This window comes from Scardinius erythrophthalmus (genome assembly GCF_964197995.2).
Source record: "Scardinius erythrophthalmus genome assembly, chromosome: 2".
Classification (NCBI taxonomy): domain Eukaryota; kingdom Metazoa; phylum Chordata; class Actinopteri; order Cypriniformes; family Leuciscidae; genus Scardinius; species Scardinius erythrophthalmus.
Genome location: NC_138222.1, coordinates 61,989,331 through 62,013,889, shown reverse-complemented (window position 1 = coordinate 62,013,889; position 24,559 = coordinate 61,989,331). Strand labels below are relative to the sequence as shown.

The 24,559-nt window shown below is 41.7% G+C and overlaps 1 protein-coding gene across 1 annotated transcript; it reads left to right on the top strand.

Moving 5' to 3' along the window:
- Window positions 1-3,555: 3,555 nt before the first annotated feature.
- On the top strand, window positions 3,556-12,364 carry LOC308705590 (C-type mannose receptor 2-like; the record flags this gene model as incomplete). Its single annotated transcript, XM_081390677.1, has 4 exons — window positions 3,556-3,592; window positions 3,685-4,041; window positions 11,488-11,832; window positions 12,003-12,364. 4 exons carry the CDS (start codon window positions 3,556-3,558, stop codon window positions 12,362-12,364), a joined length of 1,101 nt encoding a protein of 366 aa, XP_081246803.1.
- Between the last annotated feature and the right edge of the window lie 12,195 nt (window positions 12,365-24,559).

Below are 24,559 nucleotides of genomic sequence, written 5' to 3'. Positions count from 1 at the left end.
CGAGCTGGATGGTGCCTTGCATGGCTGACACCGCTGTCGGTGCATGAATGTGTGAAGTTACATCAAAGCTAGGAAACATCTACAAACAATTTTTACATAATTTTTGGATAGATAAATGTGAGGATTTGTATGAGTTTCAACTCCCTAGATATAATAGTAGGAAAAAACAGTAAACATGAATTATATTCTTATTAATAGTGTGGATGTGAGGCAATTTCTTAAACTAGTCAATTTATTTGCTTATGTCAAAATAATAAAACACTTTTGGTGAATGAGATGATCGGAAAACTACATACCAGAATGGCAGCATCATCAAGAACGTGGGACTTATTTTTATTTTTTTTTCATAGATGCCAACCACTGCTTCTGCTGACTTTTAAATTTTTCCATCTTTTTTTGGAGTCTTACATTTTGGGGTTGTGGATGGTTGCAAAATGAACAAATTTTAAGTCCACAATATATTTTTTCCCCGCAGTTTGGGCAGGTCTTTTTTTGTGACCCTCCAGCCATTTCTGAACAGAAATAGATAGAAGAGAGAGAGAGATAGATAGATTGAAAGAGTGATTAAAAGAGAGACAATAACAGAAAGAGAGAGATCGGAAGAGACAAGTGAGAACGAGAGAGAGTGGCTCTTAAAAGTGCCGTTGGTTTGATTTGTGTGCGTGTGTGTATATGTGTGTGTTGGTGGAGTCAAAGTGTTGCAATATAGCTGTAAAACAAGAAAAAAGCAAAAGATTGTTAGAATAGCATTTGTAGTAAATGATCATTTCTTAATTGTTAGGACAGAGTAATTGTACTTATTAATTGACTATGTATCAATCACAAACACTACGTACAATACAAATCAATCCTTACTGTGCAAATATCAGATTTGTACCACATTCACTTGACACAAGCAAGTACCAACACAAATCTATTTTTATTTAGGCCTACAAATAATGGAAAAGGTGATCTTCTTCTGTCCTGTTGCATAAAACGCTTCTCATAATATCTACTGCTCTCTCTTCTCAATGTCACACATAACTAAAGTAACAATTATGATTCAGTGTCTTCTAAAATGGCAAAGTCTTACAAAAGTATGGCACGAAAGTGTTACAGGATAATTATGTTAATTACAAGTTAATTATGCATTAATTATATCAGGTATGAACGGTCATTGACATTGAGTCGCACTGAGCAGTCAAATCCTCTGGAAAGACTCCCGGTCCACTTTTTTATTCTAGTCCATCCCCGATTGCGGTAATTCTCCTTAGTTACACTTCTGACATTTACTATGCACTTTGAATAAAACTTTAACCACTGCAACAACACGTTGTTAATTGTTGTCCTCACAACACATGGACAAATACATGAGTTTAAACTGATTTTTGTTGTGGAAGTGCCACATTCCTACTGTGCCGGGGACGGGACAGCTGTCATTTAGCTGGCTAGCTAACGTAACGTAACTACTTCGGCGGGTAGCCGTGTAAATGATAATGCAACACTAACAAATTCAACCTAAAATCCATGGATGATTAAATCCAGCTACAACTAAAGAAATAACAGCAAAGGTTTTACGTGCTTTTTAACAAACAAACACCCCGAGGGGTTGAGATACTTACTGTAGTCATGTGGCGGGAGAAATGAGTGGTAAAAGCGCGGTGATTATGGGTAACTGTGCGTTCACACCGCCGCCGACTTGAGCTTCCAAAGTTACCGGAAGTCATTCATTTTCAATGGAAGCTGGCTTCTCTCAGCTGCAAGGAGCGTCAAATTCCTCGGCGTCGCGTTTTGGGCGTTTTGAGCGTTTTGAGCGTCAATCTGAAAGTTGAGAGAAGCTCAACTTTATGGTAATGAGCTGTGACGCGGTTCAGCGGCAAGCAGCGGCAAAACGCCAGCAACCAATCGGAATAGACGTCCTTCGCGCTGGCTGATTCCGGAGAAACATACGATGTAAACTTTCGTTCCTACCAAAACATTAGTTCCGAGAAAAAATTATTAATTGCAGAGTTTAACCATCATAGAGTGAAAGTGTATCATTTGCATGTGTTTTAAAGTCCTGTCAGCTTGACAGGGCATAAGAACGAGCAGAGAGAGAGAGAGTCCCGGCCGCGCGCGCGCTTACTCACCCGAGCGCTGTCTTGAATGCAGCTCTCTCTCTCCCTCGCGCATATTAATCAAAATCAATTGATACGATGGTGTCGAAAAAAAACTCTCCAGGGATGAAATGTTTTCTGTGCTGACAAATCTTGCGCGATATCCTAAATTGCCGAATGCATTGCTTGTTTTTTCTGTTTACATTTCATGGTGTGACACTTCTCTTTTCCCATAATCGAACACAGAATGCTGCTACGTCAGAGCGGCCAAAGCGTCAACAAGCTTCCTCGTACTTTTTGACAAGCGTCTTTGACTGGGCGGCCAGAGCTTCTTTGCAGCTCAAGTCGGCGGCGGTGTGAACGTACAGTTAGAAGCGTGCGTAACGTGACGTATCGTTGCCGTGGTAACGACTGAAAGTCTTCTGATTCATAATAATAATAATTAATAATATTCGCTGCTATGACAGACAATACATTTGAAAAGAATAAAATATCGTAAATGGTTTAATAAAGTAAAGGGAACGATCTATTTAACACATCCTCGGGCCATTCTTTAAAACTACTCCATCTATAAATGGATAGTTATATCACAAACAATTTACTGTTATTTAGACAACAAAAATCGGAAGTAATACACTACAATAAATTATAAAAGGAGGACGTTTCGTAAACTAGAAAACAACATTTACCGCTGCCCACTGTGACGTTGTCTAACCAGGGAATCCGTGTGTCCACCACGACAAATGAGCCTCATTGACTTTGTATGGGTGTTGTTTTCGTGGTGCCGACACGTAATTGTAACACATTACGTGCCACCACCACGCAAATCGGGGTTAAGGGGTCGTGTTCATTTCACGTAATTCTGTGAGATCAGGTTGCGTTGCCGAGCCTGTTATCTGCTGTCTGCCATCTATCTGAACCTGCACTACCTCTATACTTTTGAGTTAATAAACACCAGTATTCACTTGCTATTGAATCCTTGACTGTTCCTTTCGAGCCATGACACTTTCATTCTGTGTTTTTACAGATAAAGAAACACTATTGAAGAAGAAATGCAATCATTTCATATTTAATCCAGCGATGTACTGATACTGACACAGGTGTAAAAGATACAAATATGCTACTCTTGTTTTCCTGATTTGAATAGATGTGTGAAAATACACACATACAGAGGAAGTAAAATATGAAAATTTGTTCTAGAGAAATACACAAATGACGTGATGATCTGAATGATGGATGAGAGCAGATATAATATTCACGTAGTTTAAAGTTGCAGACAGAAACCTCAGACTCAGGACAGAAACACACAACCTCTAAAGTAAGAACATGTTCATTCTTCAAATAATTTACAATAAGACTTTGAGATGTTAATACTGTCTGATTGTACATTGTGTTTTGCTGCTAAAATGTTTTTAGTACACGATCATGTTTTACTCTGAAGATGAAGTTTTTGAGTTGTCAATGTGTTTCTTCCTCAGAAATGGACCAAACTCTATATTTGATTCTTCTTCTCATTGGTGAGTGTGTTTGTTGTATTATTTATGGTTTATAGTTTCATCAGGTTTGACCCTGTTATGAAAAGCATTAAATCAAACGCTCTCTTTCACAGCTCTCTGCTCCGTATCTGAATGTGTTCAGCGTCAGTATCACTTTATAAACGTGTTGAAGACCTGGACTGAAGCTCAGAGATTCTGCAGAGAGAATTACACAGATCTGGCCACCGTTGACAACATGAACGACATGAACGAGCTGAAGAAGAGTGTGAATGATCGAAGTGTTCAGTATGTCTGGATTGGGCCGAAGAGGACGAGCGTTAATAAATGGCAGTGGTCTTCAGGTGAACCTGCGCTCTATCTGAACTGGGGACCTTATCAACCTGATGGCAGAGATGAGTGTGCTTTCATGAGAAATGGAGAATGGCATGATTTGCTATGTAGTGATACACGGCATTTCATTTGCAACAACAGTGAGTACAAACAACCAATGTAAAAAAAGATGTATTAACAAAAGATGCTTTTATTAAAAATTGAAATGCATCAATAGTAAACACTATAATTAATGTAAATGAAAAACTTCAAAATGTAGTATTTTCCAAGTCAAATCTACTTGTGTAACGTTGTGGCAAATATACTACCAGAAATGTTAACAGAAAAAATAGCAGAAAGAGACATATCTAATTGTAATCTACCAACCCTTAAAGGGTCATTTCACCCGTGGAGACATGAATGTGTATTGAAAGTGGGTCATTTATGTAGAAGAAATGTGAAATTATTTTTTTTTTATGATTATTTATTTATTGATTAATTACAAGATTGAACAAGGTCCACATGAGACCACCATTAACTATATACAAGACCAGGGTTTGCTTTGAGAGAAAAAATAAATGAATAAAAATTATAACAGTGAAAATAGATGAATAAGTTAGGGGGTCAATTAACGTTAGCACAGCTCTAGGATTTCCACTGCTCCTTAACAACACTCCGAAACATTCAGTACATATGAGCTAACGAGTTATTATATGAGATATTTTCGTAACAAATTCAGTCTAGGCCTTAAGTGTCTTTGGTTTAGCTTTGTTGATTCTCGCTGTAGTGAGTTCTAGTAGTGCAATATATTTAATTTCTATAAGCCATAGTTTGGCTGCTGGGACCGTAGGCTCATGCCAGATCTTAAAAATTATCTTTTTGGCTGCAGTTAGAGCAGTGTGTAGAATCCTGCGCTGGCTAACCGTCAGATCAAGATCCTCATCAATATTCAGCAAACATAGACCGGGGTGCTTGATGATAACCTTATCACATAGTTCTGATACACTTAAAAACACTTCATCCCAGAAGTTACTGATAAGCTGGCACTCATAAAACATATGCATATAGGTACCCACAGAATTTGAATTACAAAGTGAACAGAAGGGGGTAGGTAATCGCTTCATTTTGTGCAAAACATATGGAGTAGCATATGCCTTATGAAGCAATTTAAAGTGTATCAATTGGTGGGCAAGATTTTTAGACATTGTTGGAATAGTGTCCCATATCAAGTCCCAATTTAGTTTGTGGGGAGCGAGTTCCTTTTCCCATATCGTGGTAATAGAGAGCCTACCACAGCCATGCTTGAGCAGCCTGCTGTAAATGAATGACACTGCTCCTTGTGTCTGTGAATAATTCACACAGTCCATCAGAGGGTGAGAGTCCAATTTACAGTTCCACGGCACTCCGTAAGCACGCATAGCACTTCTCAACCTTAAATATAAAAAATAGGAATGTCCAGGAAGATTGTAACACTCTTTCAGATCTTGAAAGGACCTCAAGCCCTGATTATTGAATATATCACACAGGGTATGTACACCTTGATCTGACCATGACTTAAAAACAAAAGGTCTGTTATCTGATTGTAAATTATTATTATGCCAGATCGGAGATTCAGACGTGAACTTAAATGAACACCCCATGAATTTGCATACCTCATGCCAGATTTTCAGCGAATTACACACAATTGTGTTCCCAACCTTCACATCTTTCTTTAATACACCCGTGAATAAAATATCCTGGAGCCGATGCGGGAGCACAGCGGACGCTTCCACATCCCTCCAGGCGATCTGGGAATCATCCTTTAACCAAACCTTAAGAGATCGCAGCTGACATGCCCAAAAGTACAAATGGAAGTTTGGAAGTGACAAACCTCCTTTATTGGATCTTCTCTGTAGTGTTGAAAGTTTAATTCTTGGTCGCTTCTTGTTCCATATGAATTTGGTAATCAAGGAATCTAATTCTTTGAAGAAGGTTCTATGGGGAGATAAAGGGATCATGGAGAACAGAAATAAAAGTCGAGGGAGGATATTCATTTTGATGATAGAAATTCTGCCTTGCAGTGAGGTTAAAATAACATCCCATATCTGTAAATCTTGTCTGATAGAAGTAAATGAAGAACTATAATTTTCTTTAGAGATAGTCTGCAGTGAAGGAAAAATCTGAATTCCCAGATATTTGAATGTCTTGCGAATTGGGATCGAGCTAATTGGGATCGAGGAGGATGCCAATGCAGCATTAGTCGACGCTGACAAGGGCATTAATACGGATTTTCCCCAATTAATTTTGTAACCACTTATAATGCTAAAATCATTAAATATTTTAAGACATTGAGGAAGAGAAGAGGAAACATTAGACATATAGAGCAGGATGTCGTCTGCAAAAAGAGAGATAAAATGCTTTGAGTCACCTACAGTAATCGGGGAAATAATGTGGTCTTGTCGAATTGCCTGCGCTAAGGGTTCTAATGAGATTGCGAATAGTAAAGGGGATAACGGACAACCCTGTCTAGTTCCCCGGTTCAATGGGATTGCCTCCGAACAGCACAAACCCGTGGAGACCCGCGCAGATGAGTTAACATAAAGGGTCTGAATCATATGTATAAAACGCGCGCCAAAGCCAAAACGGGTTAAGACAGACCATAAATATGTCCACTCGACCCGGTCAAAGGCTTTCTCAGCATCTAGCGAGAGGATAGCACGTTGTTCGTTAACCGGGTCGGGTGAGTCAATAATATTCAAAAGACGTCGCAAGTTATCCGCAGCAAAACGTTCCTTAAGGAAACCTGTCTGATCGTGGGCAATTAAAAAACTGGCAACCGTTCCCAAACGGTGGGCTAGAACTTTGGCATATAATTTGACATCCGCACCAATTAGTGAAATCGGCCTGTAACTAGAGCAGCATAGGGGTTCCTTTCCCTTTTTTAGCAGCAGGGAGATAAGAGCAGTATTTTGGTCTCTATGGAAACAACCAGTATCTATAACGAAATTTATGGAGTCGAGGAGGAGTGGTCCAATCATATCCCATATTGCCAGATACAGCTCCGGAGGTAACCCATCCAAACCTGGGGTCTTACCTTTATTCATAGCCACTAAAGCCTCCTTCAACTCTTTTAAAACTATTGGAGAATCGAGAAAAGCACATTGCTCCTCAGTTAATTGAGGGAGATCTAAGTTTATCAGAAATTCACTAACAGCTTGTTCATTCGCTCCAACCTCAGATCTGTATAACAGCTCATAGAAGTCCTTAAATATTCTGTTTACATCCTCTGGAGCTGTGTGAAGAACATCTGTATTATCCTTAATGGCTGTTATTGAGGCCAGGGCCTCATTACGTTTCAACCTTAAAGCCATAAGTTTTCCTGGCCGCTCACCATTAAGATAGTAATTTTGTTTGGTACGGTGTATCAAAAATTCTGCCCTTTTTAATAGAATAGCCTTGTGGTCAGTTTTTAAATTGCCCAAGAGTCTGCTTTTATTTTCCGTAAAGGTTTTTTTAAGATCCTTCTCAACATGTTTAATCTGGGCCTCCAGTTGGGTTAATTTTTTCCCTCTGGATTTATTTACATGGGAGGCAAAAGAAATGCAGTTTCCTCTCAAGAAACATTTAGTCGTTTCCCATAGAATTTGAGGATTAATAGATGAACTTAAGTTTTCTTGAAGAAAGAGGGATAATTTAGAACGTAACTGGGACAAAAAATCTTCATTTTGCAAGAAAGTTGTATTCATACGCCACCTTTTGGAGCTTAAGGGAATTATCGGAGGAGATAGATTACAAATCACAGCGGAGTGATCTGAAATCAGGATAGGTAGGATATCAATGTGATTTACTCCTTGGATAAGAGATTTAGAAATCAAGATGTAATCTAATCTCGAAAATGATTTGTGGCGCGCCGAGTAAAAAGTATAATCTCTAGAGTTCCCATTTTTCACTCTCCAAATATCACATAAGTTGTTATCAACAATGAGCTCGTTTAATGACTGCGAAGCCAGATCACCATGAACAGCGACAAGGGATCTATCAATTAAGGGGTTACAAACTGCATTAGCATCCATACCTACAACCAGTTTGTAGTCTACAAAGTTAAGAAATAGTTTAGAAAGAGATGGGAAAAAGTCTACATCATAATTATTAGGGGAATATACTGAGAAGAGAACTATTTTTAAATTGTTCCATGAGCCAGAAGCGTAAGTAAACCGCCCGTTTTCGTCCCCTCCTACTTTCTCTAATAGAAACGGGAATTTCCTGTTCTGGAGTATAATAACTCCTCTTGAGGCACTATTATGCGAAGAGAAAGCTATCATTTTAAAATGTCTATTCTGAAAGCGAGTAACATCAGAAGCCTTGAGATGAGATTCTTGTATTAATGCAATGTCAGCTCGTTTACGGTGCAAATAATCTAGGCATTTAGATCTTTTTATAGGAGAATTTAGACCATTTACATTCCACGATATCACATTACAATCCCTCATTCTGTCACAATATAATTACCCATAAGACAACGGTAAGTTAGCCATATAACATAACGCATCGTTAATAATTTCACCCCCATGGACCAGTAAAATAACAAAAACAGCAAACCCTGGTAGTTCTAACATAATATTAGTTAACAACATTAACACAAAGAACAATTTACTATCGGCAGCTTGCAGAGGGAAAAACCGCACCCTCTTATCTGCCTGGAAAATAAATCTACTCGAGGCCATGCACTCGGACTGTAAGGGTAACAGTTACTCAAACATCAGCATCTCTCACCTAAGTGTCCATCACAGCGAAATCAAAACTATATCCCTACTTAGGATGTTAAAAAAAAGAAAGCAAAAAGGCCGAATTTAATCCTCAGGCAGCGGCATATCTAATAGCGCGGTGGTATCCATCTCCGTGGTGGCAGCGCTCAGAGAAGAGATGTACCGCTGCAGGTCCGCAGGGGTCTTGAAAAACAGTTGCTCCTGGCCGTGACGTACTTTAACCGACGCGGGGTAGAGCAGGAATGACTCGATCCCTAGTAGTTGGAGACGTTTCCGACCTTCAGCCATGGCTTTCCTTTTTTGGGACGTTCCCTTGCTGAAGTCAGGAAAGAACCGTAAGATACCACCTTCGAAACTCAGAGGTGAAGCACTCCTGGCTCCCTGTAGGATCGCCTGCCGATCATTGTAACGAAGAAGCTTGAAAATTAAAGTGCGCACTCTATTCCTAGAGGGATCCTCATTCGCGTGCAGACGGTGCGCGCGTTCTATCTCTATCATCTTCCCTTTGAGAGCCGGAATCCACTTGGGAATATGGGTCTGCAAAAACTGAATTGCATTCCCGCCTTCAGCTCCTTCCCTTAGGCCCACCAACCTTAGATTATTTTGTCTGGATTTATCCTCGTAAAGAAGTAATTTCTCCTGGAGCTCCTCCAGACAGGACTTGTTAGCAATCGCGTCTCTCTTAACATCCCGGACCGTTGCCTGCATCTTGTCACATCTACTGCCGAACGATTTGACATCTTTTTCCAGCGAGTCGAGTCGTGCTGTAATCGTAGATATTTCCTCGCGAACAATCATCGTCATGCTTTGCTTTATGGCGCTCAGTTGATTATCAAGCATTTCGGCAATGGCGTCATGAAGGCGATCGTCCTCTTTCTGCTTTTTCTTCGCCGGGGACTGGATTATATCTCTTTTAGATGCCATCTAGAATAGCACTAAATCCAGATATTTACATGAAATGCGGCCAAAAACTTAGTAGGGATTGAAAAGGGGCGAAAAATAGGCACTGAGGTGGAGCGTCGAAATTAAGCAGCCATCACCGTCCGCTGCGCATGCGCATTCCATGTGAAATTATTTTTGAATTTGGAGCCTTCTAGACTGAGAAAAGCCAGAAAATGTATTTTTGGCTCATGTGGATGAAAGACAACAACTCCCAGAATGCACTTGCTTCGCTGCCCTACAAGGCCACTCTCAAGCCACGCCTACCGGTAAGACAGCGCAGTTGAAAACAAAAACATCAAGGCAAGGCTAGGCTACGAGTGAGTCTCCGTGAAGAGTTTGCCCAAAATGTCCGGGATTCGGCTTTTGCGTTCTACAGTCGCCATTCATCATGTTTACTGTGGCGAGCAGGACGAGGCTGAGGGGCGCTGGAGAACGGCGCGAGGCCGGTGGCGTGATTACTGACGACCGACACCTGTGAGGCACTGTTCTCGTATCTCGCACGGAGGAGCAGGTATTTTCTTAGCAATGGTAAAACACACATCAACCGATCACGCCACCGGCCTCGCGTCTTTCAACCGATCACGCCACCGGCCTCGCGTCTTTCAACCGATCACGCCACCGGCCTCGCGTCTTTCAACCGATCACGCCATCGGCCTCGCGTCTTTCAACCGATCACGCCACCGGCCTCGCGTCTTTCAACCGATCACGCCATCTGCCTCGCGTCTTTCAACCGATCACGCCACCGGCCTCGCGTCTTTCTCCCGCGGCGCTAGCCTCGTCCTGCTCCCTGTATCACTGTGATTACTGATGAGCGCGCCTGTGAGATGCACCGGTCTCATGGGCTATCTCTCACGGAGGTGCGGGTATTTTCTTAGCAATGTTAAAACGCAAATCAACCGATCACTTGTTTAGCATTCATGTAAACATTACATTCAGATTCACCAATCGGGGTGAATTCAGTATGATTGAAACAAAAGGTGAGCATGTAAACAATGGATGGCGACCGCAGAAAGCAAAAGCTGAATCCCGGACATTTTTGTCGATCTCGACGGCCGGACATGTCCGGGAAATAGAGTATGGTAACCCCTACACTCAGCTTTCTTCGTCCCTGTTTTCTGCAGGTTTCTGCCGTTGAAATCAAACGCACTCGCACTGATCTGTGATAGGTCTGTTAGCACATTAGGTCCAACCCCCTATGGGCGGGTTTGAAAGGGTGGATCTAGTGCTTGTAGTCTTAACAGAAATCCCCCCCTCTTACACTTCCTCCTACAATGACGCAAAATGACGATTTTTGCGTCATTGTAGGAGGAAGTGTAAAGAGGTAAATACAGATTTCTCTCGTCTCGGGGGAAAATGAAAAAATGTTGCATGACCATTCAATAGTATGACTGGGTTTCTAACAATGCAAAGCTTAATGCAAATGAGTGAAGTGTCCCTTTAAGCCGATGCACACAGTGCAATTTTGGCCACAATTTGGCCGTCTGAGACAAATTTAGCAAATCCTAAAATATTACTCTGATCCTATGCTACAATCTGAAGTATGTGATCATTAGTTTGGCATGTTCACCGACAGCCGGTTAATGACCGTTGTGGTCCATTTTTACCTCCAACGAAATTCTGTCAGTGTATTGACTCACAGTCCTGCAGTGTGACTTACTGTCAAATTGTCTTCATTTTTCAAGAAAAGCCATGACCAAAATGAACGTAAGAGATTTTCTCTGCCACCTTTTTAATCATGTCCATACAGTCTGACAAGCAACAATCATAAAGGACAGTGTGCATTTAGTTTAAAAAGCTCATTTAATCGTTCGGTAGCGCAGGCATGTCTGATGCTTTCACCACTGTGTAAACAGTTAACAGCAGCATGAGAATAATGAACAAACTGATTCATGAATCTGTTTCCATGTGTTTTTCTTAAAGTGACCACAGGACTCGTCTTTGTCAATCAGACGAAGAACTGGAGAGCAGCTCAGAGTTACTGCAGACAGAATCACATTGATCTGGTCAGTGTGAGGAACCAGAATGAGAATCAACAGATTCAGAAGTTCATCAATGATAGTCACATATCTAATGATGTCTGGATCGGTCTGTTCAGAGACTCATGGCAGTGGTCAGATCAGAGTGACTCCTCATTCAGATACTGGAGGTCTGATCAACCTGATAATAGTGGAGGAAATGAAAACTGTATAGTGATTGAACCGAACGTTCAGGGTCAATGGCATGACATCTCTTGCATTAACCAACTTCCTTTTGTGTGTCATGAAGGTGAGCAGATCCTCACAAACACACACAATCCATCCATCCATCACCTCCAGATATCTTAAAGTTCACGCTACATGTCTGACATGACAGATTCCTCCACAGTGTTTGTTCTGCATGTTGTTTTTGATCAGTCTCTCTCTCTAGTTTTTGCTTGTGGTTTGTTTTGTGTCCAGATAAACTGATTCTGATCAACGAGACTCTGACGTGGCCTGAAGCTCTGAGATACTGCAGACAGAATTATACGGATCTGGTCTCGGTTCATTCAGTCGAGATGCAGCGTCGTGTGATGAATGTGGTTAAACGTGCGTCTACTGAGGCGGTGTGGTTGGGTTTACACAACTACTGCCAAATGAACATGTGGCTCTGGTTGAGCGGAGAGATCGTGTGCTATCAGAACTGGGCTCCAGGGAACGGAACGACACCGGAAAACTGCAGCCTTACGAAGAGAAAAGGAGCAGTTCAGTCTGGAGGAGATCAGCGCTGGATCAGCCTTCCTGAGACTCACAAACTCAACTTCATCTGCAGCAGATCTTAGGAGTGAGACGATGTCAATGTTTGTGTGTTTTCATTCACTATTTTCATTCTTTATTTTTCTTATTCACTTTCATATGTTTGATTTGTTCTTTAATAATGGAGTGAATCCAATATATATATATTTTTTTGTATGTTAGTTATCATGACATAATGTGATCTAATCAAATTTTTTTTACATCAATGATTATTATTCTATAGATATCTAAAATACTAACACAATACATGTTTTAATAATCTCTTTGCATATCTGGTGTGTTTATGTGTCTATGTTTTTCACTAATCTTATCTGTATCAGTAACTGTTGAATATGATTCTGTGAGCAGCAGCTCTTAAAAATAATCATTATTTGTGTCTCAGGAGAATTAAATCTGGTTTATTCTTAGAAAGGCAGAAGTGAAGTGATGTCACATTAAACAGTCAAATAAATGTAATAAATATGTAACATTTATATTTGATTGCTTGATATTGAGGATATGATTGATCACTTACAAAACATACACATTTCAGTTTCTTGGATTAAATTAGTGGTGTGAATCTTTGGGTCGATTTGAAGCGAATCGATTTCATGAGTGATTTCCGCAAATTCAGAATGATTAGATTCTAGATGATTCACAATGAGATACAATTCAATTAATGATTCGATTCTGAATTTCTAAAGTGCATTCATAAAATTATGTAAATGCTTCCCTTAACATTTCTTAGTCATGGTGTGAATTGCACAGAAACCTTCAGTTGGTCAAAGAGTCAAAATCAAAACCCTTTTTTCCATTGATAGATCTTAGTTCTTAAAGGAGAACTCCGGTCAATTTTAACATTGAGCTCATTTTTTTGTAAATTTCAGATAGAGCACAGGTTCACCTGAAGACCACTGCCAGAGAGAGGTTATAGTGTAGCATATGTCACTTTGAGTGATTTATTGCCCTTAAGCCCCACCCCCTTTTTGACATGGGAATATCCCCACGCTTGCCCCGCCCCTTTCCAGCAGGGGATGTTTTTCCCACGTTTGCTCCGCCCCTTTCCACGGTGGCTTTTTTCCCATGCATGCTCCTCCCCTTATGGGCGTGAACCAAGGAAATATTTTGAATTAAATTATATATTAAATTATATATTTAGAATTGCAAACATTTTCTAGAATTAAACATCAACATGTATTAAAATTATATCAAGCAAATAGTTTATTTTCTAATATACATTTGAAGAAAAGTTGTACTTTCGCCTTTACATAGTGTTTAAAGGTGTATAAAACATTGTATAAAGTTAAAATACACATATCTTTAGCGTTCATACATTTGTAAAATGTTAAAACATTAATGAAAAAGTTAAAATTGCATTTTCTTAAAGTTATCAAAATGTGTTAAAACATCTAAAACAACATTTTAAAAATGTTAAAACATTGAAAAATCAATGTTCAGTCATTTACGCAAAAGTAAAACGAGTTAAGAGAGTTTTTTCATTACAAAAAGATATATATTTTTTTAAAACAATGTTGATCCATAAGCATTTAACTTCCACACATTATTTATAAAATGTTACATTTTACATAAAATATCTTTAAAAAGTGTCTCAAACACATAATATTAAAACCATATCATGTTAAAAATCACAGTATCAAAAAATAAAATAGCCTCCTTCCCACCAAACATCCACACCCCTTCCCACTTTCTGGACAGGTCATGTGACCGTGGGACAATTTTCCCACGGTCCCCTTCCCTACAAACATCCCCATCCCTCCCCACTTCTGGACAGGTCATGTGACCGTGGGAAATTTTTCCCATGGCCCCCTTCCCTACAAACATCCACACCTCTCCCCACTTTCTGGACAGGTCATGTGACCGTGGGAAAATTCTCCTACGATCCACATTTAAATTTGTACTTTTCTAACATACATTTAAAGAAAAGCTGTACTTTCACAATTACATAGTGTTTAAAGGTGTATAAAACGTTGTATAGAGTTAAAATACACTTATCTTTAGTGTTCTCACACATTTGTAAAATGTTAAAACATTAATGAAAAAGTTTAAATTGCATTATCTTAAAGGTCCCATGACATGCTATTTTTTTGTAGGCTTTAATATAGGCCTTAGTGGTCCCTAGTACTGTATCTGAAATCTCTTTTCAAAAATTCAGCCTCGGTGCAGAATTATAGCCACTACAAGCCAGTCCCAGAATGAGCTTCCTTCCAACAGGCCGTTTCGGTGTCTGTAGCTTTAAATGTTAATGAGGAGGAGAAAGGCGGCGCAAGGTGGAGGGTGGGTGTGGCCTTGACCATCTTGCGCAACGGTACCGGTCCGTGCATGTTAACGTTGGATATAGCAATGGCACGAAGACACGCAGTCGTTCAAGCATTTCAGTTTGACCCAGAATCTGATCCGGATGGAGAAGCAACAACTCAGCGGTTCCAGCAGGACATTTCCGAATGGTTAGTTTAAAATATTATGTCTGGATACGGTACTTTATTCGGATGGTTTACAGTTATTATCATGTAGCTAACGCTAACCTACTGTTGCCTTTTCATGAGAGATCTGTAACATCTGTAATTTATCTTATTACAATTACATCATCAAGCTCTGCGATCTTGAAATGCGGATATCGCGCGCGCCGTATAACCAACAGGAAAACGGTTATCCAAATAACAAAGAAGTGTACAACACTCGCGTTACAGTGTGTGTATTCACACACATAAACTGCATAGCTGCATAGCTAATGTGACAGCCACATTCTACGTGTAACAGTCTAGGCAACCATAAACAGTAAAGCAACACACTTATATATCATTAGTTGACTTACTGTTCCGAGGTGTGTAGCTGAGCCAAAGAGAGTGATCCAGACTTTAGTTTCAGACGTTCAGCAAGCCCAGCTCTGTATTAACCCTTCGGTGTTCATTTGTACATCCAATTATTGAGCAAGTGTTATGCTTTGCTCGCTCAAAAGCCATGATATCTCTCGTGGACAAACTAAAATCGCGCGTGCGCGTTCCTACGTCTTAGCTCATTTTCTCATGGGCGGAAAATATTCTCGGGGCGGCCAAAGCAGAGACAGGGGAGGTAACATTCCTCCTTATGACGTCACAAGGAGGAGATTCAAGATCAGCGCGATTGAGCTTCCATTTTCTCAAAGGCAGAGAAAGATAACAAAAGCTCGATTTACACCGATTGAAATTTCTAGAAACTTGGGGACCATATACAGGCTAGGGGAACTCATATTAATGTTAAAAAACCTCAGAAAGTGAAAATTTCATGTCATGGGACCTTTAAAGCTAATATTAAATCAAATATTAAAACATATCAAACGCATAAACACATACATACATTGAAAAACTGACTTACGTTTGTACATATCATTTGTTGAAAGAGAGCCAAAACTCTTATTATCTCCAAAGGTATATCCTAGGGTATATTCCACATGAAAAGTATATCCAAATGTATATCCAAAAGGTATATCCAAAGCTCGAAAGATTTATCCAACACCAAAGTAATATCCGAGACCGAAGTTTTATCCAAAAGGTAGGCTATATCCAAAACGCTTATCCATATCCAAAGGTGTAGAGATTTTAATTCCAAAAGTTACAAAGTCCTTGTGAGGAGTTCAACGAAAAGCTACCACACTCTTACACCCCAAAAGTTAGAATGGGATCTCAGAGGTCTGGACACTGGCTACACGTAGACTCCGCCCCTAGACACCTCCCACCACTAGACACCTCCCACCCCTAGACCACTCCCACATCAAGACCCCTCCCACACCAGCTATGTATTGGGTAACAGATCAGTGAGTTGTTTTTAATTAAAGAAGAGTTTTGTTTTCCACAATCATTTAAAAACTTTTAAAAAACAATGTATGTATATAAAGTTAAAATGCAATGGTTTAATATTCGTACGTTTTACAACGTTATCTGAAAAAGTTAGAATGCGGTCCTTCGCATACAGATTTAAAAAACTGTTCAAAACAACATCAACTAAAATACAATATGCTTCTAAAGTTTAGTTTTAAGCTCCGTATGATACATCACTCATCGACGGTAGAAACATGAATGAGTAGAGTATAGATCGTGTGTGTGTGTGAAGCCAAGTCTCCGCCCACCTAACACTAGATTTATTTATAATTACACTAATTAATTCATGTTTTAGTTAAGTTATATTCACTAACTTACTGATTTATTCACTCTTCGATAAGATAATCCACCTCATCCCAATGGAGAAATCTGATCATTGTTTGAGAATGCGCTTTTGGAGTAAAAAATAATGAATCTGTCCAAAACTATGTGCTTTAAACTTTAAAACCGTGAAACGTAAGCGGTAGGCAAACAGTTTTTTTTTTCCACAGACATGTAACACTTTCACATACAACTTTTTAAAATGATACAGACCTTTAAAATACAAAGGTGTAGTACTTAAAACGTTAGGCCTCAGAAAAATGTAAAACAAGTTAGAATGTTTTCCTTCACATACAGATTTTAAACCCTGTTAAAAACAAAACATTCAACGTTAAATCATTTAAAACAAGTTATAGAATGTCTTTCACGGACAACTTTTAAAGATACCAGAAAAATGGTACATTATGTTTTTAAACAATGTTTCAAACGTGAGCATTTAACATATCAAACAACAACAGTTAAAAAATACATAAAGTGAATAGTTTTTAAGCAAAACTTTTTAACATTACAATTCACTATAAACGTTTGTTTAGTTTTTAGCTAAAAAATATATTTCACTGTCCACAAAGCATCCTTGCGCTCCGAAAGCACAACACGAATGAGAAATAGACTGGTCTGTGAAGCGAGTCTCCGCCCACCTAACACTCCCCCTAACGCATGAGAATACACCCGTGCAGAGGTAGCTACATATTTAAATGGTGGTAAATGATTAAACATAATAACTCTAGGCGTTCGCCGCCGTCACTCGTCAACATGCGTGGGGATTTATTCATATAAAAGTACACAAATAAACATCCAACTCGGTTCACAAAGTGAAAGAGGCAAATAATAGGAAGAGAACAAAAGTCGGTAGAGCGTTATCTCTTCTCCTGCACAGCTCTCGCATCTCATACAGACACACCCTCTACCAGGGGGTGAGGGTTTGTTTGAGGTATTTTTGGGGGGGCCCATCTTAAAATGAGGGGGCAACTAATATATATATATATATATATATATATATATATATATATATAGCCAAGGCTATAGCAGCCTAGGACATAGCTCGGCGATTATTATCTTTTACATTATTATTTTAGTTCCCGCAAAAATCTGTATTGTATTCTGGTCGGTGTTGAAAAGTCCATTTTTAATTTTACGTAAAATGCGATATCCACGCAGTGAGCGCACCATTCCACGCTCTGTAAACCGTAACGGCAGCGCTTTGAATAAACCCGGCATCCTAGTTTTCCTTCTTCTTTGTGATCCACAAATAATAATAATAATAATTTTGACGGCATTGGTGACCCTGTGGTGGTTTCTGCGGTGGGGAAGAAACGTAAGCCATCGAAATCTAATAATTTAGGCTACTTGAGGAGATTAAGAAGATGAGGCACGCGGGAGGAGGAAAAATCTCGACTGTTGCTTGTTCTCACACGACAGCATCAAACTTCTGTCACGCTGACACTTTCACCCCAGGGGATCTTTTAAAAAACTTTCAATTGTTTTACTCAAAGTCAACGAAAACCGAGCAGGACCAAGCCATTTTACAGCTGATCGCCGTCAAAAAAGTTCAGGAGGTAGGCTATTTCTTAGCAATGGTGATTTAAAGGAGACATATCATGCTTTTAAATTGTTCCTTTTTACATATAAATCATACATTTGTAGTCTATATAAAGCGATACTGCAATGCTTGGGTCTGAATTCCTCATTATTATAGCTCCACAAGCCCCCTTTCTACCCCTTTCCTGACGTGCGTCTGCAGCAACTCGTTTTGGTGCGGTCTCTTTAAATACAATTGAGACACTTCATACCCCGCCCCCTCTCCAGGTTGCAGAGGTTCAACTCCACCCCGTTCGGCCATTTTTGTAGTCTGATAGCAGAGAGGATTATCTAGCGGCACAGAAACTTTTTATTCACACGTTATTAACAAAATGTCAACAATGGAAGACTTGTCCAGCCAGCCTTACATGTTCGAGCCAGAGTCCGGAGCCGGAGCGAGATAAAAATGAAGACGACGAACCTGCAGAACAACGTCTTCATATGGATGTATTGCAATGGTGTGTTACTGTATTTAACTGTTACACATGAAACTTTGGTCTTCCGACCTTTTACCACCGTGTTGATTTATTTTGATTAATATGTGCGAGGGAGAGAGAGCAAGACAGCGTCTAGTTTGGAGACGGTGATGTCTTGTTTACACTTTCGCCTCTCTGAAGAGAGAGAGAGTGAGCGTGCGCGCGACCGGGTTTCTCTCTCTCTGCTCGTTCTTTCAGTCAAACATGCGCCACAAGCGCGGCAGTTCATCTACATTAGACGGTGTAATAAAGCGTGTGGTGTATCCAACAACCGAACATTTTAACTTACCCTCTCGTAACTTCTGCATCCTTTAGCTTGGACTACAAAATTGCAGCGAGAAATAATAATGGCGGATTGCTCGAAGTGTTGGGCTGGAAGTCAATGTCCTTATTTGGTAGTTCCGCTGCAAATACTGTGACGTTATAGTTCAAAAAACGTCATAGATAACAGAAAAATCGGAACAGGTTGAAAAATAAGGCCAAAACAAAATATAAAGATATCAACGAAGCACCTGAAGAGAATAATTTCATCTTTTCTGTACTTCTAAACACTCCAAATATACAACAAAATGCATTTAAGGGCTAAAAAAGTGCATTTAGCATGATATGTCCCCTTTAATGTCGGCTATTTTTAGTCCAGTGCCTGTAGGGCTATATAAGATTAGTATTGACCGAGTTCAGAGGCTGTCATATGTGGATCAACTTACTTTGTTGTGTATTTCAACAGTTAAAATATGAAAAACTTTTATAGTGATTCAATGGATTAATTGCATTTTGGAGAAAAAAAAAGGTGTCATGAATTTATTGCATTTTGGGGGAAAACTAATCCTTTTTTATAATAAATATTTGAAAATCAAAATATGGATTTGAAATTGTTATTATAACCTAAAATATGCTATGTGAAAGTTTAAAACAAAAAATAGCCTAGTGGTTTTAATCTGTCCACTCTCTTGGTAAAGAAAACACATTAGGCTATTACTCAAAATTAATCATAATGAATTTATCGCGTTTTGAAACCAAACTCTTCATATACAAGAGATAGGCTATACAGGAAATGTGGTCATCACTGTTGTGAAGGCGGTTCATTAATTGCAAACAAGTCATTGCGCAATGTGCCGATCTGAGTCGAAGTCTCACCGCTATTCTGTGATGAAATATGTGCGTTTTTGTCTCCTAGCCGCTTCACTCGCTGTCGTCTTGTAGTAAGCTAAATCAAACTCAGATGTAGATGACTTTTCTCCTTCTCGCTCATATTTTCGTGCGTAATATTGTACTTTGCACAACGCTGCCATATTCACCGCATGAACTCTCACGCGAAGATGACCTCAAATTGCTGTAAATCCTCCAAGTGACCGTTACAATGTGTATGCATTAAACATATCATGCAACAGTAGTTAAAATATGTCTCAAACTATTTTTAAAAACATTAATACAACTCTTGCTTTACAAAAACTGCTATTACACTAAAACATAGACACAAAATTGTATATTTCATTAACCCCTACAGTTTTTTTCTCAGTTAGGCATATAGTTATTTCTTTTTTATTCTCTATTTTTACAGACCTAAAATCATGATGCTTCAAAGTATGGATCGGAAGTAAATTACCAAAGACACAAACGACTTCAAACATTTATACATTAGTGTGTTGCAAAAGCAGAAGTCTATCTTCTTTAAATAAAGATTCACCTTTATTCATGCTTTAATTTCTTTAAAACAGTCTGATGACATGCAATATTTCTGTGGTTATTTGATTTGTAATGTTGCGAGAGGTTTCCTCATACGAGTAAAAATGCTTTAGATGTGTTTGTGACAAAACATTGTATTCACTTTTTGAATGTATGACTGATCCTTTTTTCTTCTGAACAACTTACATTTCATATGAATTACCTGAGGCGTTTAACAACCACATATAGGGAATGCTTGTTGATTACCAAGTTTCAGGCAGGGTGCAAACATGCAGTGTTCGAGAGAGCTAATATTGGCGTAATCTTTGAGAGGTCTCACCCACAGATGCAAAACTATGCGTTGGGATAATTCAGACATAGCTTTACCAAAAGAAAATATTATGGAAGTCATTTTCAAACTGTGAGTAGGCTATGCTTCAACATGTAATTATACCATATTTTATATATTAATATTATGGTTCCATGTTGTTTTAATGTTTGTTTGTTTGTTTGTTTGTTATTAACTAATACCTTTTTTTAACTAACACTTCAACATCCTGCAAAAATTAAAGAAACGTATGAGCTAAGGATGACTCTGACCCCAAATAAACGGGTAATGGAGTGTTCACAATCTACAATATACAGTTAGATATTCTCCTACTTCGTATGTGTGTAAATAGTTGTGCTTAATTCTTTGGGTGTATTTTTACACACCCTATGACTAACTTTAAAACATAATCTTTATACAGGAATCACACGTGTCCTTACAATCCATGTAAGATTCAAAAGACCAAATCACTAAGAAAAGAGCCGTTTATAATAAATACACAAAAGTTCCCAAATGATGTTTTTTTTACTCCGCTAGATTTAGTCATCTTGTTCAGATAGCACAACGCTGTTTCACATGTTGTATGTTGGACTGTATGTGTTTTAGGTGAAGACGTTTCTTTGAGAGCTGTCTATAGAAATAAATGACAATTAAGAATTTAAGTGATAGTCTTTCTGTCTGACTAAATTGATACTTCATTTATTGCAACTTTCCCTCTATCTATGAATTACACAAAGTGCATGCTGTTTTACATTTAAACTATTACAACAGAATCACATCTGACTATTGCACTGAGAGAGGCATATTCATCGAGGCTGTTAAACAAAGTTCCACACTTTGGTAAAACCTAAAGTCTAGAGGTCAACTGGGTTAAAAGTAAATGCATCATCATGAGCTATTTAAAACAAATACAGAAAAAGCCACTAGTGATCAGTTCTAGCATTTGAATTGACATTTTACATATTATGCTGTTTACATCTTGTTTTTGTACAGTTTTTGCAAAAAGTATATAGTCACAGAGCGTGGTCAAACATGTTCATATAGAAATGTATGAAAAACATGAACAAATATTGCATTAAGAGAATTAAATGACGGTCCTTCTAGTATGAGAGTGTTTAAGACTAAATAAATCATATTTAATTTAGAACATCTTTCTGCTATGTCTATGAAACATTGACGTGAAAGATCAGTATTACACTTCAAAGTCGTCTAACTTTTACACTTATTTTGTTATTATTACACAGTTATTTTGTGTGTGTCACTAAACAACATGGTTAAGCTAATGAATTACAGTTGATACGTGGTATTTTTACGTGAAAGGAGGGAAAGGAATATTTAACATATAAAAATAAAAATATTTTAACCTATCGTCAGCGAGATCTCCGTTTCAATCGCTCCAGCTCCACCTCTTCAGACAGCCACCGGTGGTCACCGCTCCTCGACCCAGCGAGCTCTCCGTCTCAATCGCTCCAGCTCCACCTCCTCAGACAGCCACTGGCGGTCACCCTTCCTCGACCCAGGAGCACGGCAGCGAGCTCTCCGTCTCAATCGCTCCAGCTCCACCTCCTCAGACAGCCACTGGCGGTCACCCTTCCTCGACCCAGGAGCACGGCAGCGAGCTCTCCGTTTCAATCGCTCCAGCTCCACCTCTTCAGACAGCCACCGGTGGTCACCGCTCCTCGACCCAGCGAGCTCTCCGTCTCAATCGCTCCAGCTCCACCTCCTCAGACAGCCACTGGCGGTCACCCTTCCTCGACCCAGGAGCACGGCAGCGAGCTCTCCGTCTCAATCGCTCCAGCTCCACCTCCTCAGACAGCCACTGGCGGTCACCCTTCCTCGACCCAGGAGCACGGCAGCGAGCTCTCCGTCTCAATCGCTCCAGCTCCTCCTCTTCAGACAGCCACCGGTGGTCACCGCTCCTCGACCCAGCGAGCTCTCCGTCTCAATCGCTCCAGCTCCTCCTCCTCAGACAGCCACTGGCGGTCACCCCTCCTCGACCCAGCGAGCTCTCCGTCTCAATCGCTCCAGCTCCACCTCCTCAGACAGCCACTGGCGGTCACCCCTCCTCGACCCAGGAGCACGGCACCGAGCTCTCCGCCTCAATCGCTCCAGCTCCACCTCCTCAGACAGCCACTGGCGGTCACCGCTCCTCGACCCAGTGAGCTCTCCGCCTCAATCGCTCCAGCTCCTCCTCCTCAGACAGCCACCGGCAGTCACCCCTCCTTGACCCAGCGAGCTCTCCGCCTCAATCGCTCCAGCTCCACCTCCTCAGACAGCCACTGGCGGTCACCCCTCCTCGACCCAGGAGCACGGCAGCGAGCTCTCCGCCTCAATCGCTCCAGCTCCACCTCCTCAGACAGCCACCGGCGGTCACCCCTCCTCGACCCAGCGAGCTCTCCGTCTCAATCGCTCCAGCTCCACCTCCTCAGACAGCCACTGGCGGTCACCCCTCCTCGACCCAGCGAGCTCTCCATCTCAATCGCTCCAGCTCCACCTCCTCAGACAGCCACTGGCGGTCACCCCTCCTCGACCCAGGAGCACGGCAGCGAGCTCTCCGCCTCAATCGCTCCAGCTCCACCTCCTCAGACAGCCACCGGCGGTCACCCCTCCTCGACCCAGCGAGCTCTCCGTCTCAATCGCTCCAGCTCCACCTCCTCAGACAGCCACTGGCGGTCACCCCTCCTCGACCCAGGAGCACGGCAGCGAGCTCTCCGCCTCAATCGGTCCAGCTCCACCTCCTCAGACAGCCACCGGCGGTCACCCCTCCTCGACCCAGCGAGCTCTCCGTCTCAATCGCTCCAGCTCCACCTCCTCAGACAGCCACTGGCAGTCACCCCTCCTCGACCCAGGAGCACGGCAGCGAGCTCTCCGTCTCAATCGCTCCAGCTCCTCCTCCTCAGACAGCCTCCGGCGGTCACCCCTCCTCGACTCAGCGAGCTCTCCGCCTCAATCGCTCCAGCTCCTCCTCCTCAGACAGCCACTGGCAGTCACCCCCTCCTCGACCCAGGAGCACGGCAGCGAGCTCTCCGTCTCAATCGCTCCAGCTCCTCCTCCTCAGACAGCCACTGGCGGTCACCCCTCCTCGACTCAGCGAGCTCTCCGTCTCAATCGCTCCAGCTCCTCCTCCTCAGACAGCCACCGGCGGTCACCCCTCCTCGACCCAGCGAGCTCTCCGCCTCAATCGCTCCAGCTCCACCTCCTCAGACAGCCACTGGCGGTCACCCCTCCTCGACCCAGGAGCACGGCAGCGAGCTCTCCGTCTCAATCGCTCCAGCTCCTCCTCTTCAGACAGCCACCGGCGGTCACCCCTCCTCGACTCAGCGAGCTCTCAATCGCTCCAGCTCCTCCTCCTCAGACAGCCACTGGCGGTCACCCCTCCTCGACTCAGCGAGCTCTCCGTCTCAATCGCTCCAGCTCCACCTCCTCAGACAGCCACTGGCGGTCACCCCTCCTCGACCCAGGAGCACGGCAGCGAGCTCTCCGCCTCAATCGCTCCAGCTCCTCCTCCTCAGACAGCCACCGGCGGTCACCCCTCCTCGACCCAGCGAGCTCTCCGTCTCAATCGCTCCAGCTTCTCCTCCTCAGACAGCCACCGGCGGTCACCCCTCCTCGACCCAGGAGCACGGCAGCAAGCTCTCCGCCTCAATCGCTCCAGCTCCTCCTCCTCAGACAGCCACTGGCGGTCACCCCTCCTCGACCCAGCGAGCTCTCCGTCTCAATCGCTCCAGCTTCTCCTCCTCAGACAGCCACCGGCGGTCACCCCTCCTCGACACAGGAGCACGGCAGCGAGCTCTCCGCCTCAATCGCTCCAGCTCCTCCTCCTCAGACAGCCACCGGCGGTCACCCCTCCTCGACTCAGCGAGCTCTAAATCGCTCCAGCTCCTCCTCCTCAGACAGCCACTGGCAGTCACCCCTCCTCGACCCAGGAGCACGGCAGCGAGCTCTCCGCCTCAATCGCTCCAGCTCCTCCTCCTCAGACAGCCACCGGCGGTCACCCCT